The following is a 14,545-nucleotide window of genomic DNA, read 5'->3' as shown; positions in this document are numbered from 1 at the left end:
CAGACTCCTGCGGGTCAGTATGAGGGAGCGGAGAGCGGGGACAGATCGGTCTGTGAAGGAGTTTGATCCCAGGGACAGACCCGTCAGTGACCGGTTTGTACTGAGAGCGGAGACGAGATCCTCGGTACAAGAATCTGTGAGACCGACACCATCCAGACTGGGGATCAGAGAGAGAGAAATCACAGGAATCAGGGTAAATCCCCAGTGTTTATTAATAACACTATTACTGTTACTAATAATAATGTACAGTGTTTATTAATAACACTATTACTGATACTAATAATAATGTACAGTGTTTATTAATCACACTATTACTGACACTAATAATAATGTACAGTGTTTATTAAAAACACTATTACTGATGATAATAATAATGTACAGTGTCAGACATCCAGTTATTATAATCACAATCTCACACAGTCTGGTACTTACTCCAGTTCCTGTATTTTACAGTCCGGATTCCTCAGAAGCGCAGACAGTAATTTCACTCCTGAATCTCCCAGTCCATTGAAATTCAGATCCAGGACCGTCAATGACCGGTTTGTCCTGAGAGCGGAGACGAGATGCTCGGTGCAAGAATCTGTGAGGTCGTTATTCCATAACCTGGAGATCAGAGAAAGTCAGAGGAGAGAGACAGAGGCAAGCAGAGATAACAGGAATCAGAGTAAATTCCCAGTATTGATTTGTATTATTATTACTAAAACTTACATTAATATACCGTGTTAGACATCCGGTTATTGTAAGCACAACCTCACACAGTCTGATACTTACCACAGTTCCTGTATTTTACAGTTCGGGTTCCTCAGAGCCGCAGACAGTAGTTTCACTCCTGAATCTCCCAGTTTGTTGCTCCCCAGTCTAAACACAAACAGACAGTGAGAAACACATTGAATTCAATCCCCGATCTGACACAATTTCTCTCTGATATTACAGGAAACACAAAAATCTTCAGGAAATTAATAACCAGATGTCCCTGTCACTGACAATGAATTTCGCTCTGTTCAATGCCACATATATTCAGGGACTATCAGTAAATGCATTTATTCAATAACGTGCTGTCTGTGTGGAGCCTTTAAATGTCCCTCAGTCCGGTCTCATTCCCCGATGATCAGAATTACCCTCCTGGAGATCAGTGACCGGTCCCGTCAGGTTTGTGAAAACTTGTCTCATTTTTGCTGCTTCTTAAATCCCAGATTTTATGGGAATGGGGCGATTTCCCTGAATTAAATGATAAAGCGGCGATTACCTGTACATTATGCAGTATTTTATTAATCTGTATAATATCTCGGAGTGAGTTATATTGTGAAAAGGCGCTAACGGCTGCTGTAAAATGCGTCCCACAGGACTTTATGTATCAAGGAGAGTTTATTCTGTCCTGTTACAAGTTTTAAATGTCCCTGTACTCCTAGTTTATAGGGGAGGGGAGTCTCTCTCTTTATTCCCATTAAACTGGCTCTACATTTATTTCAGGTGGAACGGGCCCGACCGTTTTTGGGGAATTTTCTGAAGTTCCCTCCCCGAGCAGGACATCACGCACAAGGGGACAGATTATGGGAAATTCCCGGGTTCACTGCCCCTGGTTCACCCAGGAGCCTCCGGCTGTGTGTGAAGCCCCACCGCTGCCCAGTGTGTATTTGTTCTGCTGGGCTAATATACCACAACCCGTTCGATTTCAACCTTTTTACCGGCATATTTTAGTTCCCAAATCCACTGAAGTGTCGGCCTGGATTAATGAGCGAGGGGCCTGAATCCACGACCTTCTGACTCAGAGGCACGAGTGCTGCCAGCTGGGTGAAGAGATGGTGGATGTATTGGAGAGTGTGAAGGGCTGTGTCATTGATGAGTTAAGATAACGTACCGCCGTCCTGCGGGGAAAGCTCAGCTCGCCCACTGGCGGTTGACTGCCCGAAAGCTGTGTTTTGCTCTTTGTTACTGAATGTTCGGTGTTTCTGGTTCCCTCTCCTACACACGTTGACAGTCCGGGGACAGTCACTTGTCCCCACACCTCGGTAAGAGGGTGGGATGCTCCGACACACAGACTGCTGCAGTTACTGTCGGTCTACGTGAAAGCAACAGTGAGAAGGAGTCTCTTCAATGGACGTATCTCAGGCAGTGAGAAAAACTACAATAAATTTTATTTATTGCAATTCAATTGTCAGACTCCTCCAGTGACCTGTATTTACTGATCCGATAAAGACTGTAAAATCCCGACTTGTTCACAAGGATCCATTTTAGATTCTCGAGTCCTTAGGAAATTACTAACCGATCCTCTTATCATTTGTCATATTTGTGTTGAATCTGCTTCTCTCTGGTTTATCTGAACTGTTTGTTTCCCTTCATTACGGAGCAACAATATAATTCGTGACTGTTCTACAATTGGTCTAACAGTTAGAGACAAATGAACAGTTACCTCAACACCTGGCATTTGTGCAGTGCGGGTCCCAGCCGCTGGAGTCCTTCATACCGAATGGAGCAGTTCTCCAGATTGAGGTGTTTTATAGTATCGCAGAGTCCAATGACATGAGACAGCACCGCACAGTCAATCGGGGTCAGTCGCAATTCACTCAATGTAAGTGTTTCCACAGATCCCACTGTGACCCGAGCCAGTGTTTGATTCTGAGACTCAAACAGGTAGTGGAATGTGTTCAGGAGGTCCGTTTTACGAGTTTCTCTCCCTATGTTTCCAATCTCTCCTTCAACCTTTTCCTTCACCCAGTCAATCACTCCACAAATTGTGTGATGAAGAAATGGACCCAGAAACTCCTCCAGGGGCCGAGCTGACCGTGAGGAGGAGAGACCAACAAAAAAACGGAGAAATATCTCAAATCGCCCATCTTCCTTGCTGTGGGCTTCACTGAGGAGTTTCCGGATGTCCCCTGGATCTGGAGTCAGGAATTGTGCGAGTGCGGCTACAAACTCTTGGATGGTGAGGTGCGGGAATGTGTAAACCATACTCTGGGCAGAATCATCTCTCTCCAAAAGTTCCACCATGAACCCAGACAGGAACTGGGAAGGTTGCAGATTGTTCTTGATCAAATCTCCATTTCTAAACACAATCTTCTTCTCGGAGACTCCAGTGAAGGCCATCTCACCGATCTTCAGTAACACATCACGGGGGGATTCAATCTCTCGGCCATGGTTTTTCAGAATGTTGTAAATATAGTAGGAATATAGTTGGGTGATGGTCTTGGGAACTCGCTGCTGTTTCCTGTCTCTTTGTGTGAAGAAGGGACCCAGTGACAGACCGAGGATCCAGCAGTAGGAAGGGTTGTAACACATGGTGTACAGGATCTCGTTCTCCTCCACATGTTTGAAAACAGCTGCTGCCACCGCCTGATCTTCAAAAAACTTGTTGAAATATTCCTTCCGTTCTTCACCAACAAATCCCAGGATTTCAGCCCAGACACTGATCTCAGCCTTTTCCAATAAATGTAATGCAGTGGGGCGGCTGGTCACGAGCACTGAACATCCTGGGAGCAGCTGGTGCTGTATTAAACTGTACACAATGTCAGACACTTCACACCAGTCTTCAGGATCTGTGCACATGTACTGAGGTTCTGTATTTCTCCGATTGTCAGCAAAATCGATACTGTCCTTGAATTCATCTAAACCATCGAATATAAACAGTAATCCTACTGGGGTCTTCCAGAGCTCTCCCAGAATATTCCCAAAGTAAGGATACATATCCAGTATCAGATTCCTCAGGTTTATTCTACAGTTAATAGCGTTCAAATCCCGGAATTTAAAACTGAAAACAAATTGAAAGTGTGGGTATATTTTCCCAGTGGCCCAGTCATAAACAATCTTTTGTACCATTGTTGTTTTTCCAATCCCCGCGACTCCGCTCACTGCTGCTGAACTCCCAGAACTGGATCGCTGGAAGAAACTCTTCATTTTCTGGAACAAACTGCCTCTCTGAGAAAAACTGCTCTGGAACAATTGATCTGTTCGGATTTTTTCCAGTTCTCTCCGGAGATGTTTCCCTCTCCACTCTTCATGGTCTCGGCCTCTTGCCAGCAGTTCATGTTCTACAAGTGTCCGATCTCGAACAGTAGAAATGACCGTTAGCTCAGTGTATAGAGTGACCAGCTGGAAAATCTTAACCTTCTCCTTTATTAGGATCGTGTTCACTCTCAGTGTTTCAGTTTGGACCCGGAGTGTTTCCTTGTGTTTCTGTTGAACATCTTCAATGAGAACAGACAGAAAGTGGTTCTCAATGTTATTTATTTTGAAAAAAGTAACAACTTCTCATTATCACTTTACTCGTCAGTGTCATTTCGTCAGTCCTTGGGCAAGTTATCTTGATTATTGTGGGCACTGGGAGAGAGACAGACTGTGAATGGACAGAAGTCCCACTGTTATTGTATCAGGTCTAGGGCAGGTTATCTGGGATACTGTGTGTACTGAACAGACTGAAATGGGCAGAAATCTATTGTTTAACCTCAGTTGTGGGGAAGCTTTTAGAAACGATAATCCGGGACAAAATTAGTATTCAATTTATTAAGTGTGGATTAGTTAAGCAAAGCCAGCACCGATTGTTAAAGGTAAATCGTGTTTAACTATCTTGATTGAGTTTTTAAATGAGGTGACAGATTGCGTTGAGGAGTGCAATACGATTGATGTTGATATGGACTTTCAAAAGGCGTTTTATAAAGTGTCGCAAAATAGGCTTATTAGCAAATTTGAAAGCCATGGAATAAAAGGGGCAGTGGCAGCATGGATACGAAATTGGCTCAGTGACAGGAAACAGAGAGTCGTGGTGAACGGTTGTTTTTTGGACTGGAGGAAGGTTTACATTGGTGTTCCCCAAGAGTCGGTACTCGGACCACTGCTTGTTTTGCTATATATTTATGACTTGGATCTGGGTGACGCAAAACGTGAAAGTGCAGTAAACAGTGAGGAGGATAGTGATAGACTTCAATAGGACATAGACAGGCTGGTGGAATGGGCGGACATATGCAGATACAATTTAACGCAGAGAAGTGCGAAGTGAAACATTTTGGCAGGAAGAATGAGGAGAGGCAATATAAACTAAATGGTATCATTCTAAAGGGGGTGTAGGAACAGAGAGACCTGGGGGTGTATGTTCACAAATTTTTGAAGGTGACAGGACAAGTTGAGAAAGCAGTTTAAAAAGCATACGGGATACTTGGCTTGAAAAATAGATGCATAGACGACAAAAACAAGGAAGTGATGATGAAGCTTTATAATTCCCTGGTTTGGCCACAACTGGAGTACTGCGTCCAATTCTGGGCACCGCACTTTACGAAGGATGTGAAGGCCTTAGAGATGATGCAGAAAAGATTTATTCGAATCGCTCCAGGGATGAGGAACTTCAGTTACGTGGATAGACTGGAGAAGCCGGGGTTGTTCCACTTGGAGCAGAGAAGATTGAGAGGAGATTTGATAGAAGTTTTCAAATCCATGAAGGGTTTAGGTCAAGTAAATAAGGAGAAACTGTTCCCATTGATCGGACGGTCGAGAACCACAGGACACAGATTGAAAGTGATTCGCAAAAGAACCAATGGCGACAGGAGAATAAACTTTTTTTAAGTAGCGAGTAGTTATGGTCTGGACTGCTTTCTCTGAAAGGGTTTGTGGAAGCAGATTCAATCGTGGCTTTCGAAAAGGAATTCGATAAATACTTGAAGGAAAAGTTTTGCAGGGCTACGGGGAAATAGCAGGGGAATGTGGCGAACTCGGTAGCTCTTGCAAAGAGCCGGCAGGGGCTCGATGGGCTGAACGGACTTCTTCTGTGCTGTAAAAATTTTATGATTCTAATGTATCAGACCGTGGGCAGGTTATCTGGGGTATTGTGGGCACTGCGAGAGGGAGAGTCTGTGAATGGACAGAAGTTCCACTGTTATTGGAACGGACCTCGGGCAGGTTATCTGGGATATTGTGGGCACTGGGAGAGGGACAGAATGTAAATGGACAGAAGTCCCACTGTTATTGTATCAGACCTCTGGCAGGTTATCTGTGATATTGTGGGCACTCGGAGAGGGACAGACTGAGAATGGACAGAAGTTCCACTGTTATTGTATCAGATCGCGGGCAGGTTATCTGGGGTGTTGTGGGCACTGGGAGAGGAACAGACTGTGAATGGACAGAAGTTCCACTGTTATTGTATCAGACCTCGGGCAGTTTATCTGGGATATTGTGGGCACTGGGAGAGGGACAGACTGTGAATGAACAGAAGTTTCAATGTTATTGTATCAGACCTATACTTCTTTAGTCACCTGATCACAGGTAAATATTACTGACATTCTGAAGGTACAGGGGGGATTAAGAAAGACAATTTAAGGTATTAGGAGTTTAGGTTGAGGGAATGGTGAGAGGGTTTGATGTATCTTGTTAGTGTAAGAGACTTCGGTATTGAATCATTTCAACGTAATTCACAACTTTAATGCAGGAAAAAGGCTCACACTCACGAAAATAATTAGAGACGGAGAAAATTTAAAGTCGGAAATAAGAAGAGAAATCAGGGTAATTTTCTCACTGAAGGGTCAGAGAGCGGGGAACCAGTTACCAGGGAAACACACTGAAGGGGCAGTGTAAGTGGGGTTAAAAGACAATTGAACGTGTTTCTGTGGATACACTGAGAGGAGGAGTAGGTGGGGCCATCTCTCAAAAAGAGGCAGGCTTATTTGGGCCAAATGGCCTTTTCCTGTCTCTAATCATTCTCCCGTTATATTGTATTTCAGAAATTGTGAACAATTTTTCAGCAGCTTTGCACCTATATTTAATGTGTTTTTATAACAGTCCTTTCATAGAATTAGAATTAGAACTACTGCCCACATCACTCAGTGTAATGTTAGAGCAGAAAACATTCACAGTTCATATCAACTGTTCTCCCAATAATTATACTCTGTTGTTTCATTTTGGTCTGAATTTCCTACAATGCAGGATTGGGAAATTACAAATCTGTTTCCATCAGTCATTCCATTGGGTCTAAAAAGACCCTGAGTTAAATGACTATTCTTTGAGTGGAATAAGTTCTCTCTTTCACTGCCATCAGTCATTCCATTGGGTCTAAAAAGACCCCGAGTTAAAGGACTATTCTTTGAGTAGAATAAGTTCTCTCTTTCACTGCCATTAGTCATTCCATTGGGTCTAAAAAGACCCCGAGTTAAAGGACTATTCTTTGAGTAGAATAAGTTCTCTCTTTCACTGCCATTAGGAAGCCAGCCCAGAACTTCCGAATTACCCTGAATATTGTCTTTCCCTCACATTTCTCCACGGATTAATGATCTATTGTGTGAACATCTGAACATCTTCTCAGATCAGATCGAACACCGAAGTCTCATTCTGTGCTGTGTAATGAAAATGTTTTAATATTTTGCATTTCTCCACCTCTTTCCCTACCGTTGATGGTGGGCCAGATTTCTAGAGTAGTCGGTAAACCTTAAAGTCTGGCTTAAGGCACTGCTCATTAATTCTGAGCCCAGAGCTTCTATGTGCCTCATAGGAGTTGTGTATGGGGATTCACGGTGTATCAGGATCCTACCAGGTGTGTATGGGGATTCACAGTGTATCAGGATCATGCCAGGTTTGTATGGGTATTCACAGTGTATCTGAATCCTGCCAGGTGTGTGGGGATTTAACAAGTGCTGGCGATCATCAGCTGGATTAAGTGAAATAATGCAACCTCCGCATATTCCTAACGAGGTTTCATTTCTGTACCCTCCACCCTTTGAATTTCTGATTCCCAGATTCTGACAATCCCTAAATAAAAGTCTACAGTCAAACATTCTGATTCTCAGAAGTGAAATAAATGGTTTGAAATCTCCATTTCATCACTTACCTTTCAGCTGACTGGGTATTTCAGTTAAACCTCGTCCGATGTTCATATAATCAAATGGATCAGGACCTGTTTAAATCAATGAGCTTTCATGAAATCAGATCTGTGTAATATTAAAGTAAATTCTGGAGTTTTTCAATCCGAAATTGAATTCAGTGTCTGATTTTACCGTACCAAGTTCCTGCATCTCTTTCAGTATTTTGTCCAACTTTGGTACCGCATGGTGCATTTTCACAAAGGATTCCCACATCACCCTTCGGGCCCGCGAGCCTTTCTCCATCACCAGATTTAGGAGAAGTTTGGAACTGTCAGCTCTATTTCCCTTCTCCACGAGATCAACGACTTTCTGTAAAGAATAATAATTAATATATTGGTCTCTCCTTTTCCCAACCCCACTGAAACTGTTTCCTTTTTTTTCAGTCCACAGAAAAGTTATACCCGAAGCGTTCCTCTATCCTTTGTGCAAGCACTCACCGATCCACTGGGTATTTTCCTCTCATCGTATCATTGTTTCAGATTTACTGTATTTTCAGTTTGATCCATTTATTTCCTATTTGGCATGTTTCTGTTCTGTAACATTGTTTGATTCTAAGATCTGATATCCTGTTATTTCCCTGATGTTTAAATAATCCAAACTCATTCTGTTTCCAGCCCACTTACCCGATGTTCCTGTCCACTGAAATGCCTCTCGTATGTTAACAACGAGCTGACTCCGTCCACCCCTTCTTCAATCGCCTGTTCTAGTCTGTCCCGGTAGAATTTCGTCAACTGGAACAGATGATAGTCGTCGCACTTTGTCAGGAACTCAGTGATTGCAGTGTTCGGATCTGTGAGCAAAAATGGAGAAAACTAAACACATTATCGACTTTCTATCCAGGCGGTTACATTTCCTCTTATAACAAACGGCTGAAGCCTCCTGTGAGCCACATTATCAAACACCTTCTGAAAACCCAGAGACACCGCATGTGATACATTCCATCGACCTATATAGTCACCTCTCAACAAAGCTGCATCAGATTTGTCAAATACGGCTTGTCTGCAGCGAATCATTTCCAGCCTCCCCTGATCATCCCTTGTATCTCTAAATGTTCACGAATTCGACCTGGAATTACAGATTCTAGGAGTTTGCCCACTACTGACGGAGACTAATTGGTCTCCAGTTACCCGTTGACCCTCTCTCCCTATTTTAGCAGAGACATTACTTGGGCTCCTTCAGTCCACCTGGATATTTTTGATAACAAGCGAGGATTGAGAAATTGGGGTCAGAATCCCTCCTATCGCCTCTTTGACTTCCTTTAACAGCCTCGGATGTGTTATCTCTGGGGCCAGTGATTTATCCACCTCGGCGATGTTTCTCAGATCCAAATCCTTCTCTTTACCTCTCTGTTCTCCTTTTGGAATATCCTGGAAACCTACCTCTTTGACCAAGCTTTCCGTCACCAGTTCTAATATCTCCTTATTTGACTCTGTGTCAAATTTTGTTTGATAATCGCTCCTGTGAGGCCCCTTGGGTAGATTTACTATATTAAAGGCGCTATATAAATGCAAGTTGTTATTGTTCTAGCTCTGTCATAGAAGCTTTATTAATACTGGCGACCAGAGGTATTTTTCTTTCTCCTCAAAATGTGATAACCAAGAACGTTTTGTTCTGAGTCCTGTGAAAACTCAGGCCCTGTCTTGCAGATACTAGATCACATCTCTCATGATTCTGATTTTCCAAATGTGTTTGGAGTGATTTGTATATTTAGAGATAAAATTCAACCATAACTCCGATTTTTTGGAATGTTGACCCGTTTCCGTTTATTGTGTTTTTTTAATACCAAGTGACTTTATCTCTCAATACTTCAAAACCACCTTCCTTTTTACCTGCCAATAACTTTTCATTATTTCATAAATCTTCTGTTCCTGCTCCAACAGTTTTATGAATTCCGTTCTCTCATCTCAGACCCGGATATTTCCCACCCTCCAGATTATCAGCTGAAACCCTCCCGCTGCTCCATTCACCCAGTCTGTAAAATCATTGTTGTTCGATTCAGACCGTGACCGTCCCTTCCCTTCTCCCTGAACTCACCCTCGTGCCCCGAGACCGTGAACCCTTCCCTCCTGCTCCATTCACCCAGTCTGTAAAACCAATGGTGGTCGGTTCATATCGTGTCCGCCCCTTCCCTTCTCCCTAAACTCACTCTATTCGCCAAGACCGTGAACCCTTCCCTCCTGCTCCATTCACCCAGTCTGTAAAACCATTGTTGGTCAGTTCATATCGTGTCCGTCACTTCCCTTCTCCCTAAACTCACTCTATTCGCCAAGACCGTGAACTCTTCCCTCCTGCTCCATTCACCCAGTCTGTAAAACCATTGTTCTTGATCGGTTCAGATCGGGACCTGCTCAGGGCTGCAGAAGAGCCTTTCTATTCCCTGACTATGGAATATCCCATCACTATCACTCTCCTATTCCTGTGTCCCACCTGCCTCTCACCCCCGCCCCACTCGGGGTGTCCCCCTGCTCCCTGGCCTCACACTGTTACTCAGGAAGACCATCCTCTGAGTCACTGTCTCTGTCCACCTTACAGTCCCCGCCATCAGGTATCAATTGGACAGTTCCAGTACTCAGGAGATCCCTACACCTGTGACTGCACTATGCCTCTAGATGGTCACTCACTTCCCTCTATCTACACGGTATCTGTACTGTTACATCTTCCTGTGTGAACTGCAGGTTCTTGCTCCTGATCTGGACCCTTTGTCAGGACGGAAATTTTATTGTGAAGAATTTTCTGAACCTACCTGTGTACATTCTCATTCTTGTTGAAGATGTTGGAACTTCTCCCCTGTTTGAACCTTCAGCCATGGTGGTGACAGACGTTCCCAGATTCTGATGCCCTGTAATAAATATAATATAAATAGGAGGGTTAGACGGAAATATTAAAATAAGCAGGAGAGCATTGCCTTGTTAAACATGATTCCAAGTCTCTCCTCCCCCATCAGCACAACAGCTGTTCGCTCTGGGATCGAGCATTTCCCGAGTGTTATGATCAACGCTCCACATCAGGTGTGACATGGACAGCTGCCCAGTGAAGTCCAGTGAGTCCCGCTGATCTCCACAACCCAGTTCCAGACGGGAACCCATCGGCAGAGACTCTGAACTGGGAGCGTCCCTTGGTAAGATTTACTCACACAGTACAGGCCAGAACCAGCCTTATTCCTGAGGCAGTGAATATTCTGGAGGGAAATCTGGAGCGGGGTGATCATTGATGGATTAAATGACCCTTCACTCGGTTTAACACAGTCTGAGGCAATTGTGTTATTTTTATTCACAAATTGTGTTGAATATTTTTGATTTGTTGAGTTTCGTCATTAAATTCAGATACTTTATGAATATGATATCTATCCTCATACACAATATATAGCTGGGTGGGATTCCTCTGGTGCCTTTGGGCAGTGAAAGTGTCCGTGTGTTCATGGAGAGGTGTCCTGGTTGGTGTTTCTACTGGAATATATTTACCACATCCCCATGGTGTCAGCACCTGACAATCACTGTAGGAGGTGAGGAGATTTACCACTGTTCTAATATTAACACTAATGAGCACTGTAGGAAGTGAGGAGATTTACCACTGTTCTAATATTAACACTAATGAAAACTGTAGGAGGTGAGGAGATTTACCACTGTTCTAATATTAACACTAATGAGCACTGCAGGAGGTGAGGAGATTTACCACTGTTCTAACATTAACACTAATGAAAACTGTAGGAAGTGAGGAGATTTACCAATGTTCTAATATTAACACTAATGAGCACTGTAGGAAGTGAGGAGATTTACCACTGTTCTAACATTAACACTAATGTATAATGTTATGAATCGTGTAACTTTAAACATTCAGGTGATGCACAATATTTATTTAGAGAATGTCGTTCTGGGTTTTACAGTCTCAATGTTCAAGTGGTGGATTTGATTGTTTTTATATAATCACGTTTGTGACTGGCAGTTGTATGTGTGTCTCACGAATGTGCTCCCAATCAAACTATCAGTCCCAGTGCCATTTCCTTTCCCCACTGTGGAAATGTAAAAATGATTAAATCTCGGATCAGTAATTTCTCCAAACTATATTTGAAGTTATTCTCCGGCATTAATTTATAACCAAGTTTGAGACTTTGTAAAATTCAATTCCTGCTGTTTCACTCACACTGACACTAGTATAATAAACACACAACAGCAACAACTTGCATCACCACAGAGCCTTTAACATCGAAAAAACATCCCAAGGCGCTTCGCAGATGCTGAATCAGACAGAAAATGGCCAAAATTTTGGTCAAAGAAGTGAGTTTTAGGATGGTCTTTATTGTGACACCGCACACAAAATAATCAAATGGAAGAAATTTTACAAATCTTTATTAAAATTTAAGATCTACATATCATTTTATCACCAAATTATATCGAAATGGTAATCATTTAATTCAACTGTAATTTTGAAATTCAGAAATAGATTTACTGATGGGAAATAACATTAAGTAAAACCCAGTAAGATGATTGATTTTGATAGTTGGATCTGAAATATATTTGAATTCGGTAACACTGTCTGGTACTACCTTAACACACAGCGTAATATCGATATTATGAGGGCTATCAAGGTGGGTTCATTCCGATTTGATGCTGGGGGCGGGGAGACACTGTTTTTCTGCTGGGCTCTGCCTCGGACTGGAGCCACTTCTTCGATCAAACCCCTTCACTCCAAAACACACACAAGATTCATCAGTGACTGTGTGTTTTGAGATAGAAACTGATCTCACTTCACATTTCATTGCACGGCCTCATGCTGGATAATTGTACTCGGTGATCAGACTCTCCCAGTCTCATTCTCACCATTTCGCCCCTTAACTTGTAACCTTTGTGGACCGTCAACAGGACCAGTGTTTATCTGAGTAAGTGAGACTTTCTCTTACCTTTCTCCCCAGTCCATCTATGGAAGCTCTTTGAATCGGAAGGATTCTCTCTGGTTGCTGCTCTCACAATCCTGTGCTGATTCACCTGCTGTTGTTCCTCAGTCTACAATCCCTGTTTACTTCCAGCTGTGGGCTTTTCTCAATCACTCCGTCATTCACCGGGAGATCTAATAATGGCAGGGCAGAAAATGAGACAAACATTGACTGTGTGAAGGAGAATGTAATCTGCACTTTCCCTCTAATGTTGAATTTAAATGAAAGTAATTGAAACTTAAACAATTGAACAACAAATATTTGATTGAATAAACACACTGTTTGAGGAACTCTGTTCTCACATTCCATGTCTCTTTACCATCCCGACCACAATATTTGATCGTTTCATTCTCCAGCCCTCGTTAGAGGCAATTCCTTCTCCATGTCCCGCCCCTGGTTTTAGGATCACATTTGCTATTTGTGAATCAGTGACCATTCCTTTATATTTTCTGGCTGAACTCCATCCAGGGGCGAGACCCCCAGTTTCCAAGTGTATTTTAGTAGCATCATCGACAAACAGGGAGAGTTGATGGGACAATATCCTCAGGGATATGGTTCTACCCACAGAAGGCAGCTGTACTGCCCCAACACCGTGACTGGGAAGTGTGACTATTACAGTGAGTTCACTTCACTGAATATTTACAAAACATAACATAACATGGGACTGATTTATCACAGAAAGAAGAGATTTCCCCTGCTGTGAGTGTTACTGTTTGGACACTGCGATGAGTATAAGTCCTAGTAACAACTGTGGACCGGGTTTCTAACCGTCTTGAATTGACAGTTCCTGACTCAGAGGCTGGATGTGTCTCCAGTTAGCTGCAAACTCCAAAGTTCTGGCACGTGGGGGTGGGGAAGGAACGTTTGTAACTACAAGTGAGACATTTTAATAACAATATTTAACTGTCAAATAGGTATTAACTGTAATAACAACACCTCAGTGTGGGAATGTGGTGGGAACTTTGACCATATTTAAGAGAACAAGAGAAAATAGAAGCTCTCAGCAATTAACTTGTTTCTATTTTGCTATAAATGGTCATTGATGTACAGAACTGGACGATAGATTACAACTCATTCTCATGCCTGTAATAAAATATCTCTGATTAGATAAAATCACGATCAGTAACGAAATCATTTGAAGTAGAATGTGTGAACAAATATGGCCCATTCTTAGTTTTAGGATAAATCAAATCACTATCCCCAAAAATATCAATAGTTGAATGCGTAATTGGAATTGAAAGATTTATTGGGGCCACTGTCCAAACACAATGGATATGATCGAAGGACTCACACTTCAGGGAGGGCACGGTGTCCCCAATGATGACATTGTACCGTGTCTGATACAACGGGGCGGGGAGGGCACTTTGTCACCACAGGATGGTATTGTACCTTGTATCGAACAAGGTGGCGGGGAGGGCACTTTGTCACCACAGGATGGCAGTGTACCGTGTATGGCACAATGGGGCGGGGAGGGCACCGTGTCACCACAGGATGGCAGTTTACCGTTCCTTACACAATGGGCGGGGCAGGCACTCTCGGGTACCGACCCCAAAAGATGGCAATGTACCATATGAGATATGGAGGAGGCGTGGGTATATCAGTCAGTGATTCTTTGTGTGTTTGATAGAGAGAGATAGGGGAAGTGAACTCGTGTCTATTTCAGTGAGTGAATCTTAATGTTTGTGTGTACATGAGAGAGAGGGAGAGTGAAACAGATTTTATCAGTGAGCAACTGAGGATTGTATGAGTATGAGAGAGAGACAATGGATGCCTCTGT

The 14,545-nt window shown here is 42.9% G+C and overlaps 1 protein-coding gene across 1 annotated transcript in view; it reads right to left on the bottom strand.

Annotated features, from left to right (window-relative positions):
• Nucleotides 1-13,077, bottom strand: part of LOC137313370 (NACHT, LRR and PYD domains-containing protein 3-like) — a 52,135-nt gene extending 39,058 nt beyond the window's left edge. The window contains exons 1-10 of the mRNA XM_067979497.1: nucleotides 13,071-13,077; nucleotides 12,736-12,837; nucleotides 10,582-10,677; nucleotides 8,462-8,628; nucleotides 7,976-8,147; nucleotides 7,805-7,870; nucleotides 2,411-4,184; nucleotides 772-858; nucleotides 433-603; nucleotides 81-157 (exon numbers count right to left, since the gene is read on the bottom strand). Of these exons, the coding sequence (XP_067835598.1) occupies nucleotides 81-157; nucleotides 433-603; nucleotides 772-858; nucleotides 2,411-4,184; nucleotides 7,805-7,870; nucleotides 7,976-8,147; nucleotides 8,462-8,628; nucleotides 10,582-10,677; nucleotides 12,736-12,837; nucleotides 13,071-13,077 (2,719 nt within the window). The remainder of the gene's footprint in view (nucleotides 1-80; nucleotides 158-432; nucleotides 604-771; nucleotides 859-2,410; nucleotides 4,185-7,804; nucleotides 7,871-7,975; nucleotides 8,148-8,461; nucleotides 8,629-10,581; nucleotides 10,678-12,735; nucleotides 12,838-13,070) is intronic.
• Nucleotides 13,078-14,545: the final 1,468 nt, after the last annotated feature.

The sequence above is a fragment of the Heptranchias perlo genome, unplaced genomic scaffold, assembly GCF_035084215.1.
Source record: "Heptranchias perlo isolate sHepPer1 unplaced genomic scaffold, sHepPer1.hap1 HAP1_SCAFFOLD_47, whole genome shotgun sequence".
Lineage (NCBI taxonomy): Eukaryota > Metazoa > Chordata > Chondrichthyes > Hexanchiformes > Hexanchidae > Heptranchias > Heptranchias perlo.
The sequence above is the reverse complement of the archived record's forward strand: the minus strand, read 5'-3'. Positions and strand labels throughout refer to the sequence as shown.